Genomic DNA, 16,881 nt, shown 5'->3' on the forward strand with positions numbered 1-16,881 from the left:
GAGTGAGAAGAACACCCAAAAGGTCCAGCCTCAGCCAAAGTTGGCTAGATATCTCAGCCTCCAATTGCTAGTATTTGAAATCCACTAAGCCATATTTCAATGTCGGTTATTTCGGGTTTGACTGAGTCAACTCATACCGCTAGTTTTGAGTTGGTGCCCATTTCTACCTCTATGAAATCATCATGGGATCTAGTCCAGCGAGCGGGCTTACCTCCAAAAAATTTTACAAAATTTTTCAGATTCTGTGTCATATCGAATCTTGCGGCACATGCATAGAGCCTTAAATATAGATAAAAATAAATAATTGAGTAGTTTATCTGTAATTTACCAGACGAATCTTTTGAGTCTAGTTGATTCTTGATTAAATAATATTTGTCAAATACAAATAAAAGTGCTATAATGTTTATTTTGCAAAGAAAAATTTAGAACTCAAGAAGGCCTGGGCACGCGTGCTGACTGAGCTGGGCCTGCATCTGGCTTCCAAGTTCCAACGAGGCTGGGGCTTAGGCTTGTGTTGGCTACCAATCAGACCCATATGAGTACAAATGGCAATGGGGACCCGAAACCCGATTCTCCGCAGAGAAATCCTCCACTGGGGATTGGGGATGGGAGAGATTTACTCCCCACGGGGAGACTAATGGGGAAAAATCCCTCCCCATCGGGTCTAACGGGTTCGGGGACGTTCCCCCTGTCCCCATACCCGAAACCCGCATACCCGCCCCGCTAATAGGTACTGTACAGAATGTGAATGCAAAGGCCCAAAATGCCAGATCCAACTCCACTTGAGGTCCAACATCCAGCCCAACTAAGGAAGTATATATTGCAACAATAACCCTAACCCAAGGCATCCAGTAGTCCTGCACTGCTCCCAGAGACCCAGACGGCCAGCTCCAGGCCTCCAGCTGCTCCCATCCCACTCCCACTCCCACCCAGCCGCCACCAGCCAGCATCCAGCGAGCAGCCAGAGCTAGATCCCACTCCCCACTCCCCACTGTTCGCTTGCTCCCACCCGCCGGCTGCCGGCTATCCATCCCCACTCTAGACTTAGCCACTCCCCTGACCCAGGCAGGCGTCGGCGCATCGCAGGCCACAGCCCGCCCAACTGCCAGCTGGTCGCGGTGGGTCAGCTCGCGTTCACGACTGCTCGGCCAGCACCCAGTCGCGCGAGTTCGCGTTCGTGACTGCGCGAGGCGGCGAGGCCGTGAGGCCGCGACCCCGGGCCCCAGCAGGCTGGCACGGCGGCACCCAGCGACCGCGACTCGAGCATCGCCGACCCACCATCATAATCGACCTCTAGCTTCCGGATCTCCAGTGGTACAGGTTCCCTGCTTCCTCTTCCTAAACATGGATTCGCCGAGTGACAACATGTGCTTGCTTTGCTTGTAGCCTTGCGGCCTTGCTGGATGTTGTATGCAGTATGCTTTTGTTCTAGTAGCTTGGACTTGATGGCTGGAAGCCATGATCTGTGAGACTATGACTGAGAAACTAAAATATATGTAACTGGTTGTATGCTATGATTATGATGTTTGTATGAACTTTAGATGACAATTGCTCATTGCTTTTATCTTGTTTAGTGTCGGGTACGGAGATCTCCGTCGAGGACGAATTCCCCCGAAAACGAAAATGGGAGAAAAATGTTTCCGGATAGCCTTCGCGGTGACGGTGACGGGGACGGGGACCGGGACCGGGAAATTTTGTCCCCACGGGACGGAGACCCCATTGCCATATGAGCAAACAGAATTGCATCTGCCGTTTCGTTCTCCACTCTCACAGGGGTCAAAAAAAAAAAAAAAACCTCTGTCCTCCCTCCGCTGCTCCGCGGGCACCGCTCCCGGTCTCCAGCGAAAACCGCTGCTCCCGCTCGGACCCGCGCCTAGAAGCTTCTGGATCCGTCACTGGCGCCGATGGAGAGGCTCGACTCCAAGTTCCACGAGAAGTACACTGCTCTCAAGGTACCGCGGGCACGCCCGCTTCTTCCTCAGCCCGTTTCTAAGGCCAGCCCGCGGTGGTTTGACACTGCACTAATTGTTTCCCGGTTCAATTCATCGCCGCGCCGCAGAAGCGGAAGCTACTGGACGAGGGTCTGGAGCAGGAGCGGGAGGCGCAGTTCAAGGAGCTTTACGATGGTACAAGTCCCGGCCGAACTCGATTTGGGCGGGGCTATGGGAGGAGGGAGGGTTTTGGAAGAAGCTTGTTCTTTTTCCCCTGCTTTGATTTTTTTCCTTCTGTTTTGATGTTGCATTGCAGCCCTGAAAAATTGGAATAGCGAACTCAAGAAAGACAATGCGGAGCTCAACGAGATGCTGTAAGATGAGAATTGTTATGCTTGTGCGCGGGTTAGGGTTTTGACGTTTTGTTGTTTGGGGAAGAATTGGTGCCTGTGTCGTTGCTTATATCCCTTCTTTTTTTGTTTTATTTTTGGCTAATTTGATGATTCAAGGGTGGACAAGGTGGATGAGCTCCAGAAGGCCCGTCAGGAATTCCTTAAAGATATCCGTAGTAAGATTATTTATCCAATCTCAAAGTTCCTTTGTGTCTAGTCATGAGAAGTACTTTTCTTTGGTCCAAGTCTTATTACCTGTGACCATGTTTTTTCTTTTTTCTGTCTAGTCATGAGAAGCAGACACGAATTGGGTTAATCCTTTTGAGCTGATTCCCCTTAGTTATATGATATTTTTATGCTTATGACTGCCATAAACAAAAGACAACGAGTCACTAACTCTTAAAAATGTTAACAAGTAATGGCCACGAAATCCCTGTTGAATGGCATGCTACAATCATTTAGTGTGAGATGGAGTGGTTTGCATCACGTGGTTAACAAATTGGGTTATGACCCTAGTCACCGGAGTTCCCGGAACGACGGATCGAGGAACGACGAACCGGGAACGGGAACGACGTTTAGATGCAATTTTTACACTGTGGGAACGATTTCGTTCCCGCGTTCCCGTCCCGAACACTCGTTCCTGGAACGTGGAACGCTGCATCGTTCCCGTTCCGCGGTGACTAGGGTTATGACTCTGTGAGATGGAGTGGTCCTTGGCATCAAATTTACTTTTAAGTTTCTCCCAACAGTTTTTCCCCCTTGTCTTCTTTATTTATTTGGAACCAACTAAGGCTGCGTTGGTTGATATAGGAGACGCGTAGTGCGGAAGCGACGCCCGGTGCGTTTCCTCCTTCTCTCTTTCTCCTTCCTCTTCCCCCCATCGAATAGATCTCGCCGCCGCCGCCGCCCAGCCGCTCTCTGGCCCCTTCCCTCTCGGTCCCGGCGTCCTCGCCGCACCGGGTAGGGAAAGGGGCCCCACCCTCCCTCCCTCCTGTACAGCCTATAGGAGTCCCGATGGGGTCTCCCCTGGTGGTCGCCTTCGCCGTCGTTGTCTCTGCTGCTGCAGTTCCCGCCGCCGACGAGGCTCCTACCAAGGTACGTTTAAATAAAGTAAATCTGCTCCTCCGCAGCTCGGTCTCCCCCTCATCCTCTTCCACCTCGCCATCCTCGCGCCACCCTCCAGATCTGTGCTCGGTCTCCCCCTCCTCTTCCACCTCGCCTTCCTCGCGCCACCCCCCAGATCTGTGCTACTCCGACCCGCATCCACCGTGTCCCGCCTCCGCCTCCTCCTCTACTATGCAGCCATCGCATCCGCCGATCCAGACAGGTCTTCTTGCGGCGTTGTCGCGTCGACTTCGTCTCCACCGGGATCCCGACTTGGAGCTCCATCTTCTTCCCCCAGCGACGGCAACAACCTTATTCTTCGGTCGCTTGGCGCATGCTTCATCACCGGCTTCGTCGCCCCACCCTCAACCGACGCTTGGCGCGGCCTTCCACCTGGGTGTATGCGTCTTCGGCGCCTCTACGACCCCCCACCGGCGAATTCGTCGTCGTCAACGCCTTCGTTATAGCTGTCGTGCTTATCCGGTCTTTGGACCCAGATGTAATTTGGTCTTCCTTGGAGGACCTTTCTGTAAAATGGCTGCTTAATATATAATATATGCAGTTGTCAAAAAAAAAAGGCTGCGTTCGGTTACTTGGGAATGGATGCCTGGAACGGATCCAACTGGAATGATAGGTTTATTTATAGTAGTGATGATCAGCAGGATTATTTCCCGTCCTCGATCCACCAGAAACGAACGAGGCCTAAGTTGGTTTAGGTGGCACAATGTTTACTTATTTTCATTTTTGTTTCATGCAGCAAGGGACAGTGAAATTCTGAGACTGAAGCAGCTCTTAGATGAGAAGGCTGAAAAGAGCAATTCTAAATCTACTGGGCTTGTTGTCAGAACACCTGAATCTATCCTAGAAAATTCAATTCCAATGTCACCTAAAAGAAAGACACCACTTTCCCACGGCAAGGTAAAGAGGGTACAGTTGAGTGAAAATGCTCATCACAGTAGCCCTGCAGAGGAACCTCAAGAGGTCCGCTTAGAAACCTGAGTAGTTCCTTTTCATGTACAAGTATTTGAGTGAGCTTTTTTACTAATCCTTCTTGTGGCTTGATTTGATCTGATACTGCAGCTAGAATGCTCTAGAAGACATGCATGCATCTCAGGTTAGTGAAATTTTAATTAAATCTGTCACTACTTTGTTGTATGACTTGAAATTAATTTGGCCAGTGTGTATGTTGATTCAGGGAATGGGACAAATGAAATGCCGAGTGCTCATATGCTTTGTTCGCTGCTTCAATCTTTGGTTCGCATGAAGATCTCAGTAAATGATGAAACAGAAATATTTTCGATTTCAGTCTCTCATGAAGCTAGTGGTACTTGCTCATGCTGAATCTCATGTTATTGTTTTACTACAGCTCAGTATTAGCATAGGTGTTATGCTTTATATATTTCGTGCTTGCGCTGGCACTATCATAATGCGATTTTGTGTGTTACTTTTTCACATGTTTCTTCTGTCGGTTACATGTTAACAAAGTAGCACCTTTCATATGGTTTCATTTCATTCGAGGGTGTATTCACTCTCTAGTCATATTCATATAATATAAATGAGTTGATTCTGATCCTTACAGAGTTTAAACAACTGCAGGTTACAGTTTCACCCTCACTTGGTTAGAAGAATCTGATGAATGGTCCTATAAGCTCTCCTCGCTGGGCACCCTAGACAGGATAGCCACTGATTGGATGAGGCAAGACATAAGATTCAGCATGAAAATGTGCCGCATGTTCTTTGAGCGGATATCAAGTGTCATAACAAAAGGATGACGGCATGCCCTGCCTAACCAACTTGTAAATGGAAGCCTCCCGATGTAAAAATGATTTGATGTACTATCTCATTCCAGAACTGCCGTTTATGTTACTGTAGGCCTGTGCGGAGCTCTAGCATACTGGTTTGTGGGCGACAATTGTTGCATCTCTTGTGTTCCTGTTTCGGGCCATCTAGATCGACAGGAAACTGTCTCATATGCATAAACTTGACAGGAAACGAGCTAGTGTTGCGGTCAATTTTGCTCCAGTCCAAATGGCCCAGAGACAGTTTTGGAATTTTAAGTTCCTTGTGGACTGTGTAAATGAAATCGTAGTAGAATGATGTGGAAGCAATGACACAGGCTACTCGGTTAGTTTGCCTGTTTTTTATACAAAAAATGTTTGCATAGTGTACTGATTGTTTTTAACTAATTTGAAACCCTGTCCACATCATTCATAGTCACTGAATGTCGCTTTGGTGGACAGGGTCCTCCATTTGACCCTTGAATCCTTGATACACCCAGCCGAGCAACACTGCGTTAGAAGAGGAAATAAGAGTGTTTTTTTTTCCCTTCCTACGGTCCTACCAATCGGCAACTTCAAAGCAGTGGTTTCCGTCAAGGCGGCACACACAACAACACGCTGCGAAGCCATTTGAATATTGCGTTGATGCAGTTGCTGGACATTTTCGAGATCATACGAGCAGTCTTGTCCCTATCCATATCGCAGTCAGAATGAAAAGGGACGAAAACAGGTCCTGTTAAAATGAATCTCTGAACATTTCAGAACTCAAAGAACAATTACAGAGTCGCCAGGCTCCAGGGACCCACATACTCCTGGGAGCCTTCAACCCAACGAAACCCATCCATCCACCCAATAATCTCTTGTCGATCGATCCAAGCGAGATCAGTGCTTGAAGAACCCGAGGCGACATCTGCGCCGGGCGCTGTCCTCCTCCTCTCCTCTACGCCGCGGGCTTGTAGAGCTTCTCCACCATCTTCCTGAACTCTGAACAGGGAGAAAACGGTTCAGAACAAAAGTAAGGAACCGGCTTGCTGAGATTCAGAACAAGAAATCGATCGATCGAGCGAGCGATTGTTGACGAGAACGAAGCGAGATGTCGAATCGCGTACCTTCCTGGTTCGCCCAGAGCGCCGCCGCCTGCGTGTTGAGCGGCGAGTCGTTGTTCGGCTCTGCATAGTAAATCATAATCCGTCGGTCAGAAAAAAAAAACAAGGGGAAAACGCACGCCAGCAGCACACGAGATCGATGGATCGACCGAACAAAAGGAAGGAACCGGTCGCGACTCCGTTTACCTCCGAGCAGGCTCTGGATGGAGAGGAGGATGGTGCGCACGTCGTAGGCGGAGGACCACTTGTCCTGGAGGATGTCGAGGCAGATGTTGCCGTGCACGTCGACGTTGGGGTGGAAGCAGGGGGTGTCGAACCGCACCTTGGGCGGCTTGTACGGGTATTCGGCGGTGAAGGCCAGCGCGAGGCGGTAGGAGGTGCCCTCGTACGCCGTCCCGGCGGAGCCCTCGATGGTGCCCACCCAGTGGAGCATGTTGTCCCCCTCCGGGAACGCCGACACGCCCGGGTCGCCGCCCATCATCAGCGCCATCAGCTCCGACTGCAGCCGCCGCACCACCGACTGGCCCTCCGCACCCTTCCCGGTGCCCGCCGACGCCGGCTTCGCCCCCGTCGCTGACGCCGCTGATGCGGCGGGCACGTTCCCCGTCTGCGACTCCTGGTTCTCTCCCCGGGCCATCGCTTACGATCGAGTGGCCCTTCCTTTCTCTCCTCGGCGTCGATTGAGTCGGAGCGGTGGGAGGATCGAGAGCGGTGGGAGTGGAGGCTGCGGTGGGGGCGCAGGATTTAAAGGCGAGAGGCGATTGGCTCGGGATGGGAATGCGAGTCTCTTCTGCTGTCTAGTGACCGTTGGGGGCGGCGCGGCACCCGGCACGGTTGACAGCTTTCGCCTTTCGGCCGCGTCCGCCGCCGCCCTGACTCCAACGGCTAGTTCATCAGCTTCTAGGGGAGCACAGAGCGGGCAGGCGACAGCATGTGCACGCGTCCGCGGTAGGCGGTAGAACTGTAGCAGGACGGATGGCTGGCTGACGTGTGGGCCCGGGGTGGCAGGTGGTGATCTGGGTTGGCTGACCACTAGTTAGGCCCAGCCCAACTCCGATGTTCGATCGCATCAGCGCCCCCCAAAGCAGCCTCCTGGTGTAGCTAGGGTTTTCGTCTCCGCGGCTTGCTCTAATCCTCTCCAGGCACGCGAGGTAGGTCGTTGCCGCTCACGCCATCTCTCCCTCCCCACGCCTCGATTCGCTCCCCTCTGATCCGCTCGGTTGCATCGCAGGGGCGCAGCGTTGATGGCGGCGGCACCGGCACCGGCGGACGCGAAGGCGGAGGCCGCCAAGATGGACCTCCTCGAGGACGACGACGAGTTCGAAGAGTTCGAGATCGACCAAGGTACGCGCACGCCCCCCCTCGCTCCCCTGCTTTCGTTTGCGTGGGCATGTTGATTAAGCCATTTGGACGAGTAGATTTGATTGGTCGGTTAGATGGGAACCCGTGTGGTGTTGCTAGTGTCTCGCGCATCAGATCCAATCGACCAGGGACGGATTTGGGCGAAACCATGGGGAATTACAAGGCGTTAGTTGTTTTTGTGATGCGGAGTAAATGTTTGTGCTGTTAATGTGGCGCCTGATTTCGTTTGGACCTGCGCTGGTACTTAAATCTTTGTGTTCTCAAATCTTTAAGCGGACTGTTGCTGTTGCATGTAATCCTATCCTTAAAAATCAAATATCCTTGTATATTTCCTAGTTAGTTTGGCAATTGGCATGAAAAAACATTGTTCTGACGTTGGTGCAGTTAAGTGTTGGCATTGTTTATCACACATGCAGTCTTGTGCTGTTCTGTGCTTTATTGAAAAAATATGTCACAGTGAAAGATGATTTGATTACATGTTGGTCTACCCTGGATACTCTGTTTCAGTGATGCTTTTGCTTCTTCTTGGTGAGTCTCTAAAATTGTATAACTACAACAGATCTACCACTGACTATTGTAAACCAGTTGCAGAATTGAGTGCTGATCCCAATGTTATTCCATTGAACGTAAGAAGCATGAACCAAACACTACTATATTTGTAGCTGGTGTTTGAGCGTCTAATGCTAACTTTTGATCTATTGAGTCAAACCTCATTATTCAGTAAAAGTAAATGCTAACATGCTATGCACTTAGATGACAAAGAAGCAATGCCATAAGCCATGTTGAAAGAGATGATGATTGAGGGGTATATCTGCACATATGTCATTCGCAGAACTTTTCTCTCTATCTTCTATTTTCTGTCCTTGCAGCACCTGCATGCTTGTGTTTATGTGCAGACTTGTATGTGCATTCTGTTGTTGCTTGTGTTTTGCAATTTGGAATTTGCAATATGATTACCTCTTGTTCCCAATCAAATATTTTGATTTATTGATAGTCACGCTGAGTCCTAGCCACCTTGGGTCTAACTAAAATTGAACTAATCTAAACAGCAAAGCGCATTCTGATTTTTAAAGAAGAGGGATGGTGATATTGATGGATGTTGTATTATTTTGACTAAAATTGAATCGAACTAATCTAAACAGCAAAGCGCATTCTGATTTTTAAAGAAGAGGGATGGTGATATTGATGGATGTTGTATTATTTTGACTAAAATTGAATCGAACTAATCTAAACAGCAAAGCGCATTCTGATTTTTAAAGAAGAGGGATGGTGATATTGTTCGACTGAATAAAGAAATAAAATGGATGTTGTATTATTTTGCTGAAAACTCAACAGATGCATGATATGAGTACTTACATTTTGTGTTTTATACAGTAATTTCTACAATTCTACTGTATTGCAAAGGTGAAGTCAGTTTTGAAATCAGAGTACAAGTGTACAACATATATAGTAGGAAAATTTTGCTCTATCTGTTGCGCAAAATTGCATCTGTCTGGATTCTGGAGTCCTTTCCTCACTGGGTCTAGGTAAAATTGAACCACTCTTAATGGAAATGCAATGCCCATTCTTTTTTGGGAAGAAGAGTGGCTATTATAGAAATCCCTATCCCATTTTCTAGTAACGCTTCATGATTATAGCTTTGCCTGATGGTTAGATAAGTATATATACTTGCTTTACTGGTTGACAAACTAAACTAACAGTTTCTACTTGTAGTCAATCATGTATATATATTTTTTTCTGACAAATGGCATTGTCACATACATGTGTTATGTCTGTTGCTGTAAGTAAAACTATATTGTTTGACACGACACATGAATTAGTATCATTGTTTTTGTTTCTTACTCACGCAGAGCTACATATAATTCATTTTCCCTAATTGTTCTGTTAGTTCAAGGAGGGGGCAAACTTCTAAATTTCTTAGAAGGGACTGAGGGAGTATCTGTATTGCTGATTTGTCTTTTCTCTCTTAGTTAGTAAAAAGATGGAATCTGAATCTGATGCTACAGATGGTGTCTTACTATGCTGTCCGGATAGAGAAGATAGATGTTCCATAATCTTAGTTTGACACTTTAATTTGTTGTCCGGATAGAGAAGATAGATGTTCCTCTTCTGGTGTGTCCTTCTAAAGTGACATAGTTAGTTCTGCAAATCCCTGACTTTTTTAAGACTAAAGATTATATATTAGATGCTTAATTGATATTATGATTACATTTTGGGTCACCATGGTAAAAGTTATTGGAAATGACGGCTTTGCACTGCTTCTATTTGTCCTGTTTCCATAAAAGTGCACAGTTAGCATGCTAACCTGTGGATATGGAAGGGTAGGTAGTACATTTATTTTAGTTGCAAGAGATACTTAGCCCAATTTGTTAGTTGCATTAGAAATACAAAGGCTTTGTTATTGTTGCCCTCCCTCCAGCCCTGAATAAATCAATTCCTGTAGTTGTCTTAAGTCAAAAAAGATTATGAAATCAAATGTATCATTAGACTCACCATAAAATATATTTTTATAATTTCTTATTTGGTGCTAAAAACATTTGTGATCTTCTCTATAAATTTGGCCAAACATAAAAAAGTTTGACTTAAGACAACTCTAGAAATTGTTTTATTCAGGGCAGAGGTAGTATTTATCATTTTTGGCAATCATTGAATACCTACACAATTTCCTTCTAATCTGTCCCGTCAGCCATCATGCCATCTACCTTATTCCTGTGGAAGATGTTAGTTACCTAAGTTGTGAATTTGTTTCATTACATCTTAGTATCAGATTTGAAAATCCTCAAATGCCTATGTCATTGCTAGTTATGTTGTTCAATCTCAATAGCTAACAACAGAAGTGCATAACCATAAGTATCACGGATTGATGGATGATACAAGTGATGTGTATGGATGTAAGGATCCATGTAATCATGAACCATGTTCAGCAAGAGGGAAACCTACCATTGGAAGAGTGGTCATTTGGGATGGGTGAAGGTGGAGGGCGCTTGGAATACAGGAGCGGGGGAGAGCGCTTGGAATAGAGGAGTGGGGAAAGGATTTGGTTTAAAGAAAACCTTTTTTGTTACATGTTGCTCGTTGAAACTAAAAACTCAGGTCACTAAAATCAATATAACCTGCACTAATTATTGCAAGTGACTTCACATCTAATGAACATTTGTTTTTTTATCTCTTTGTATGGCTGATTCTGTGGCTGGAGAGTGGGTCTAGTTTGACACTTTGAATGCTTGTTACTGACGTTCCTGTATTATGCAGAATGGGATGACAACGAAGAAGGCAATGAAGCCGTCCAGCAGTGGGAGGATGATTGGGATGACGACGACGTGAATGACGATTTCTCACTGCAGCTGAGGAAAGAGCTGGAGGGAAATAATGCCCAGAAGAGCTGAAGTAGTATTTCTCTAGTTTATAGATGATAAATGATTGTTATATGCCAGCTACTTTCGGAACCGTGATGTGCTATGGATGGGTTGATATGGTTGTGCTATGTGAACGGCAGAAAGTTTACGGACATCAGTCGGCAATGTGACAGCACTGTACCTGTTCCGGTGGAACATATCTCAGTTGTCGTTAGGACAGGTCTCTATCCGAAACGCTAGAAACCCCACTTTGCGTATCTTAACTGTTTCTACTTACGTCCAATCTCGTTCTTTTAGCGACATGAGATAAACACTGAGGCCTTGTTTAGAGCATCTCTAGCAGTTTGCTAAATGCGGTTGTCATAAATTTTATTCTCTAACAGTTTGTCAAATGAGGTTGGTATTTTTAGCAAGTTGTCATCAAAGGTCTTCACGCGTGTATCTTTACGCGCGCGCGTATCCTACTCCGCAAAGGTCCACATGCTGTTGTTTGTCGTACATGGTGATGGGACATATATGATGGCGCCGTCGCCTGATGGAACATGGATACCGCATGATACTACTGAATAAAACAAGCATAAACGGCACTTGTAAAAAAGAAATCATTGCTTGAGTGAAAACAGACCACGGATTACATTTAAGTATTTCATTGTCCAACTGGATGAAATATAAATGTAAGTTAATACAAATGTGTCCATCATAATAAACTATAACATACAAAATCAAGTGTATGAAACATTGATGTCATTATGAGACATGAGCATTCTAAAGAAGACATGTCATATCCAAAGGTCGTTTGAAGCAACAACATCCAAAATGATAGTGGGTTTATCCACATGCCCCTTGTTGGGATATGTTAGGTATGCAGCTCCAAAAATCTCAACAACCGCAGCAACAAATCTACGTAGACTCTCAAGTGTCGTACTTTGGCAAGTTAAAAATAAAAAAACTATTGGAGAGAGTCTCTTTTTAACTTGGCATATTCTTTTAGCAACTTGGCAAAAACACAACATTTGCCAAGTAAATTTTGGCAAACTATTGGAGATGCTCTTTCCCCATTTAATTTTTTTTATCCATCACATAGAATCTTTAGATATATACATGGAGCATTAAATGTAAATAAAAATAAAAAAATAATTGCACAGTTTGGTTGTAAATTGTGAGACAAATCTTTTAAGCCTAATTAGCCCATGATTAGCTATAACTGCTACAGTAACCCACATGTGCTAATGACATTAATTAGGCTTAACAAATTCATCTCACAGTTTTCAGACGAGCTATGTAATTTATTTTTTTATTAATCGATGTTTAGTTGTGCTGACATATTTGATGTGATACCCAAAATTTTTTTGTCTTGAACTCAACAAGACCTAAGGACATGAGATATTTTGGCTGATGCTGAACTTAATTTATTGTGAGAGAAAAATATCGGTATATGTTGGCTGATTTTAGCCGATAAGTTCAAGCTCAAGAGAAAAACATCACAAAATGCAGCAGCAGGAGCAGCTGGCAAAACAAACGCAGCAGCCGTTTTGTATCGCTTCAACCCCTGCTTCTGAAACTGCTCCTCCACGAATCCATTGCGAAGTCGCGAATTTCCTGCTGACTGGAGCTGCATGCGGGAGGGAGAGCAGGAGAGAGCTGGAAATACTCCCTTCACCCGGCTTCGGGCCTGGTACACCAGCTTCGTAGCGTTGTGAGCTGTTTTTTTACTAAACACTTATTTCTAAAACAGTTTTATGGATGAAGCTGTTTTTCTTTCCTCTCACAAAGACATAAGTTGGTATGAAGCTGAAAAAAGTAGTTTATTGCAGTTTTCTCTCTTATTTTTCTCTCTCAACTATGCATAAAGTAGTTGTGAAGCTATTTTGCCAAACACTTTTCCAAAACAACTCAGCTTCATCTAGAAAGTCACTCATAAAACTATTTTCTAAAAAAACAGCTTTACTAGTGAAGTTGAGCTATGCCAAACAAACCCTTCGTCTCCTCCTGTGTTGTGGGCCCGCGCGCGGCCGTTGTCCGTTTTGCCAGTGGGGGCGCGTCGGCGCGAGCGGAACCGGCAACGGCGGCCTGTGGGGCGGAGGGGCGCGGGACGCTGTGGGCCGCGGGCGGCGAGACCGGCACTGAGGGAGCCGGGAGATCGAGGAGACGACGACGCTAGGACAGCGACGCGCGGAAGTGGATCTGCTCGCGAGCGCTGGCCTTCATACTCCGTGCGTGGAGACGACGACGGACGCTGCTGGGACGGCGACGCGCGGAAGTGGATCTACTCGCCAAGTCGCGAGCGCTGGCCATGTCCGTGCAAGTGAGGCGCCAGAGACGTGGACCTGCTCGCGAGCGCTGGCCTTCTCTTCTCTGAGGCCATGGAGGCTCCTTGCCGCGGCGGAGAAGGAGACAAGGAGGAGATAAGGCCCCTCCACAGCGTATGGTTGGGGAAGTGGTGCTTCAAACAGAGAGACAAACAAGTTTGGGCACCGCTGCTGCTGCTGCTGCTGCTGCCATTGCAGTTGCAGCAGACGATGCCGACGCTAGTAGAAAAATATAGGAGCGGCGCAAGAACAAGCTTCCATGCCCACCATATTATATATTATATTATATACTTTCCCATATTTTGTTTTTTTTATACACGTATATACACGACGCAGCAGCACAAGCTCGCCGCCTCGCCGTCTCCTAGCCGCGGCGTCCGACGCCACCGCGCTCCCGGCCCCGATCCGGTGAATCTGACTTCACCTTCGCCGCCATGAGCTGCGCGGCGGCGTGGTCTCCCCCTTCCTCCTCCGCTCTCGGCCGCCGTCCCTGCCGTGGTGGCCGCAGGCGGCGCTCCTCCGTCAGGCTCATCAGGCCCCGGGCGGCGGCCGTGGAGCAGGAGGGCGGCGGCGCCGCGGGGGAGGCCCCGCGCCCGCGGCTGGTGCTGCACGACTCCCTCGACGCCGTGGGGGTGGCCACCGCGCACGCCAGGGCGGCGCGGGAGGGGTTCGCGGCGCAGGTGGGGCGGCTCACCCGGGTGAGCGCGGGGAGCAGCATCGCCATCAGCCGCGGCCCTGACCTCGCCCGCGCCGCGCTCTGCGTCGCGGCCGAGGACGACTCGCTCGTCTCCCACTCCTCGGTCCCGCTCCCCGTAGACGCCTTCATCGCGCGCCTCGACGGCCTCTCCGCGGGCTTCTGCGCCGGCGGCAACTTCCCGCCCTCCGGCGCGCCGCCCGAGGTCTTCTTCGATTACCTTGACCGCTACCTCTACATCCATAAGGTACTGGTGTATAGTTGTCGCCAAGTTATTCTGATCCTGTTGCTTTGCTACCCAATTTGGGTATCACTAGGTACGAATTGATTTTGAAGCCATTTCAGCTGTCTGGTTGATGTAGCATGATGTAGTGTGTGTGGTCTCTACCAAGCAAATTTCTGTTCTACATGCAAAGCTTACTAGTATTGGTGCTAATTTACTAGGATCTTCCATTCAGGGGTTTCGAAGAACAAATCGAGTATTGGATGTGCGGACTATGTATCTTCACTCGGTATGACAGAATCTAGTTTTCTATGCCTTGTACACTACTGTAATATGCTATGCCTCATCTAGTGATATTTGGTTGTACAATTTCCAGGTCTTGACGTGCCGTTCTGGATCAGCTCTAATGCTTGCATTGATATATTCAGAGATACTGAAGACTGTACGAATATATGGGTTACTGGATTTTGATGCAGAGATTTTCTTTCCAAATGATCTCAATAGCGTCCCTAGGGGCTATGACAAACAAAAAGGCAGATTGGGTGATGAGCCACATATTATGACCTCAAAGTCACTTTTGGTTGAGGTGAGTTTATTCCAACCTTCAATCTTTATTATCGGAGTCCATTGAGTTTCTTTTTGTGTGCTTAATATATAGTACTATGCTCGTCTTGAGCAACGAGTGTTAAAGCTAAGGTGCTCGTTGCAGTCTCCAGATGCACCCAAGATACCATAGTGAAATTTCTGGTTGGTTGTCAACAAAAGGGATTTTTCATCTTAATTTTGCTATGCCCTTCACATTCACCAGAAAAAAGATTGTTTGCAGTTATATTTCATGTTTCCAAACGAGACTTCAACCAAATCAAGTAATTCAATATATTATCTCCTATCTACAAATTCCACCAATATTGTTTTTTTTTGGTGTTCTACTGCTGCGAGGATTCATTTTATCAGCACTTACAGATATGCCTAAGTTGAAATTTGGTTTTGTTCCATTCTTGCCTGCACAAGATTTTTCTTAGAGATCAGACAACAATAAAAACACACAGGCACAGACACACCTTTGAGTGGTGAACTTGTGGTTCGCTTCAACCATTATACTCAGTATATAATAATGTGAGTAGACTTGTTTCTAACAAATCTTCTGTTTTCCCCTACTATGTTTGAGACCTTTTAATCCAACTTTAAACTTCAGGTTCACCTTGTTCGCTTGAGCTTATCAGCCAAATCTGCCAGCCATTCAACAATGTTTTTCTCTCACAATAAATCAACCAACAATACTTTCTGCCATGGCTTGCATCTGATTAACTTGAGTTAGGAATCCAATTTGTTGCAAATTTTTTGAACAGCTTCAGAACACATTTTTATTAAAGTTGGTGTCTGTTCTTAATCCTGTTCATAATGTTTGGTTTTATTGTGTCAAAGATGGTATAAGCAGGCTGCAAAAGTTGCTGGTTTTTGATTTGGGCTTATTTTTATTAGTCCTTATATGCAGACTTTGAGAACTTTGAAGAGTACATTTTGGCCATTCCAGTCTGATCAGTCTAGTAGCTTATTTCTGAATGCTGTTGCTGTAAACCACTACGGCCCTGGTACTTTAGGTGATAACCAAGCAAGGTCACATGGAAACATAAGGTACTTTCTCTGAATTTATCAAGTGTAGTTCCTCTTTTCTTACACTGGATGCTGCTGGAGATCTGGAATTATGTCAATTTTGGTTAACAGTGCCATTGAGATGGCTGCTGCTAAAGCTGCTCATCATAGATTGATGCGTGGAGTATGGACTAATGTTCGTTTTGGTGATATGCGTCGTGCTTTAGCAGGTACTGTTGTTTGAATGTAGCATGGCCTCATGGGCCATTCCTATGCCATTGCTTTATCACAGAAATGAATGTATTTTGCATTGCATTTCTCTCAGTGAGATACCTGTTTCATATCTTGCATTTTTCTTGTTTCAGCTTGTGAGCGGCTGATACTACTGCATCACGATCCGCATGAACTGAGGGATTACGCAGCCCTTCTGTACCACTGTGGATACTATGAAGATTGCCTACACTACTTGTCATTGTACCAAACTGCCACGGTAATTCTTTCAGACATGACACCCTATCATGGGAGTGACCCAGAAAATGTAAAACTCATGAACATCTCTGCATTGTTTCTTTGCAGGCTGGGCAATCCCCGATGAATCGATTGGAGATCTTGGAGGAGGAAGCTGTGAATACTCTCAGAGCACGGCTAACACTTATTTTAGCAGAGGATGGCTGGAGCAGACGTAGACCTGTGGCAAGTTACTGGACCAAGAACTCTGAACCGTGGTAGTTTAGGTAGCTGACCTTCGTTGCAATTTGCAACTCAAGCAAAGAACTACAGATTGTATATAGCATTTTCAACTGTGGATATGTTGTACAGCCACTTGGTAATCCATGCGGGATGAATCGATTTCCTGATTTTACAGAAGATCGCGTTGTTCAGGAGGTGGAATGCTTCATCTGAAATTTGCACGGCTTATTTTTATAGTTTCGAATTGATTTGATACAACAATATATACTACAGATCTGTATCTGCAATGTTTAGCCAAACAATGAAATTTATATTTCAGACTTATTAGAATTCAGAAGTTCTT

At 46.4% G+C, this 16,881-nt stretch overlaps 4 protein-coding genes and 1 long non-coding RNA gene across 5 annotated transcripts; 4 read left to right on the plus strand and 1 right to left on the minus strand.

Annotated features, from left to right (window-relative positions):
• On the plus strand, nt 1,747-5,580 carry LOC8074520. The gene is made up of 8 exons (XM_002455393.2): nt 1,747-1,952; nt 2,060-2,126; nt 2,248-2,305; nt 2,441-2,499; nt 4,185-4,408; nt 4,508-4,541; nt 4,623-4,751; nt 5,024-5,580. The coding sequence occupies exons 1-8, from the start codon at nt 1,905-1,907 to the stop codon at nt 5,197-5,199; spliced, it is 795 nt and encodes a 264-aa protein (XP_002455438.1). The 5' UTR covers nt 1,747-1,904; the 3' UTR covers nt 5,200-5,580.
• Nucleotides 2,506-4,019, plus strand: LOC110433882. The gene is made up of 2 exons (XR_002451289.1): nt 2,506-3,418; nt 3,507-4,019. It is a non-coding gene; the product is annotated as an uncharacterized LOC110433882 (long non-coding RNA).
• LOC8054646 (ubiquitin-conjugating enzyme E2 19) lies at nt 5,828-7,092 on the minus strand. Its single transcript, XM_021456837.1, has 3 exons — nt 6,498-7,092; nt 6,315-6,374; nt 5,828-6,189 (listed from the first exon to the last, which is right to left on the minus strand). The coding sequence occupies exons 1-3, from the start codon at nt 6,946-6,948 to the stop codon at nt 6,146-6,148; spliced, it is 555 nt and encodes a 184-aa protein (XP_021312512.1). The 5' UTR covers nt 6,949-7,092; the 3' UTR covers nt 5,828-6,145.
• On the plus strand, nt 7,219-11,362 carry LOC8074521 (protein DELETION OF SUV3 SUPPRESSOR 1(I)). The gene is made up of 3 exons (XM_002455394.2): nt 7,219-7,462; nt 7,543-7,655; nt 10,926-11,362. Exons 2-3 carry the CDS (start codon nt 7,556-7,558, stop codon nt 11,057-11,059), a joined length of 234 nt encoding a protein of 77 aa, XP_002455439.1. The 5' UTR covers nt 7,219-7,462; nt 7,543-7,555; the 3' UTR covers nt 11,060-11,362.
• Nucleotides 13,545-16,759, plus strand: LOC8054647. The gene is made up of 7 exons (XM_002455395.2): nt 13,545-14,279; nt 14,491-14,544; nt 14,632-14,841; nt 15,751-15,890; nt 15,981-16,078; nt 16,214-16,338; nt 16,425-16,759. The coding sequence occupies exons 1-7, from the start codon at nt 13,773-13,775 to the stop codon at nt 16,575-16,577; spliced, it is 1,287 nt and encodes a 428-aa protein (XP_002455440.1). The 5' UTR covers nt 13,545-13,772; the 3' UTR covers nt 16,578-16,759.

This window comes from Sorghum bicolor, chromosome 3 (genome assembly GCF_000003195.3).
Source record: "Sorghum bicolor cultivar BTx623 chromosome 3, Sorghum_bicolor_NCBIv3, whole genome shotgun sequence".
Classification (NCBI taxonomy): Eukaryota; Viridiplantae; Streptophyta; class Magnoliopsida; order Poales; family Poaceae; genus Sorghum; species Sorghum bicolor.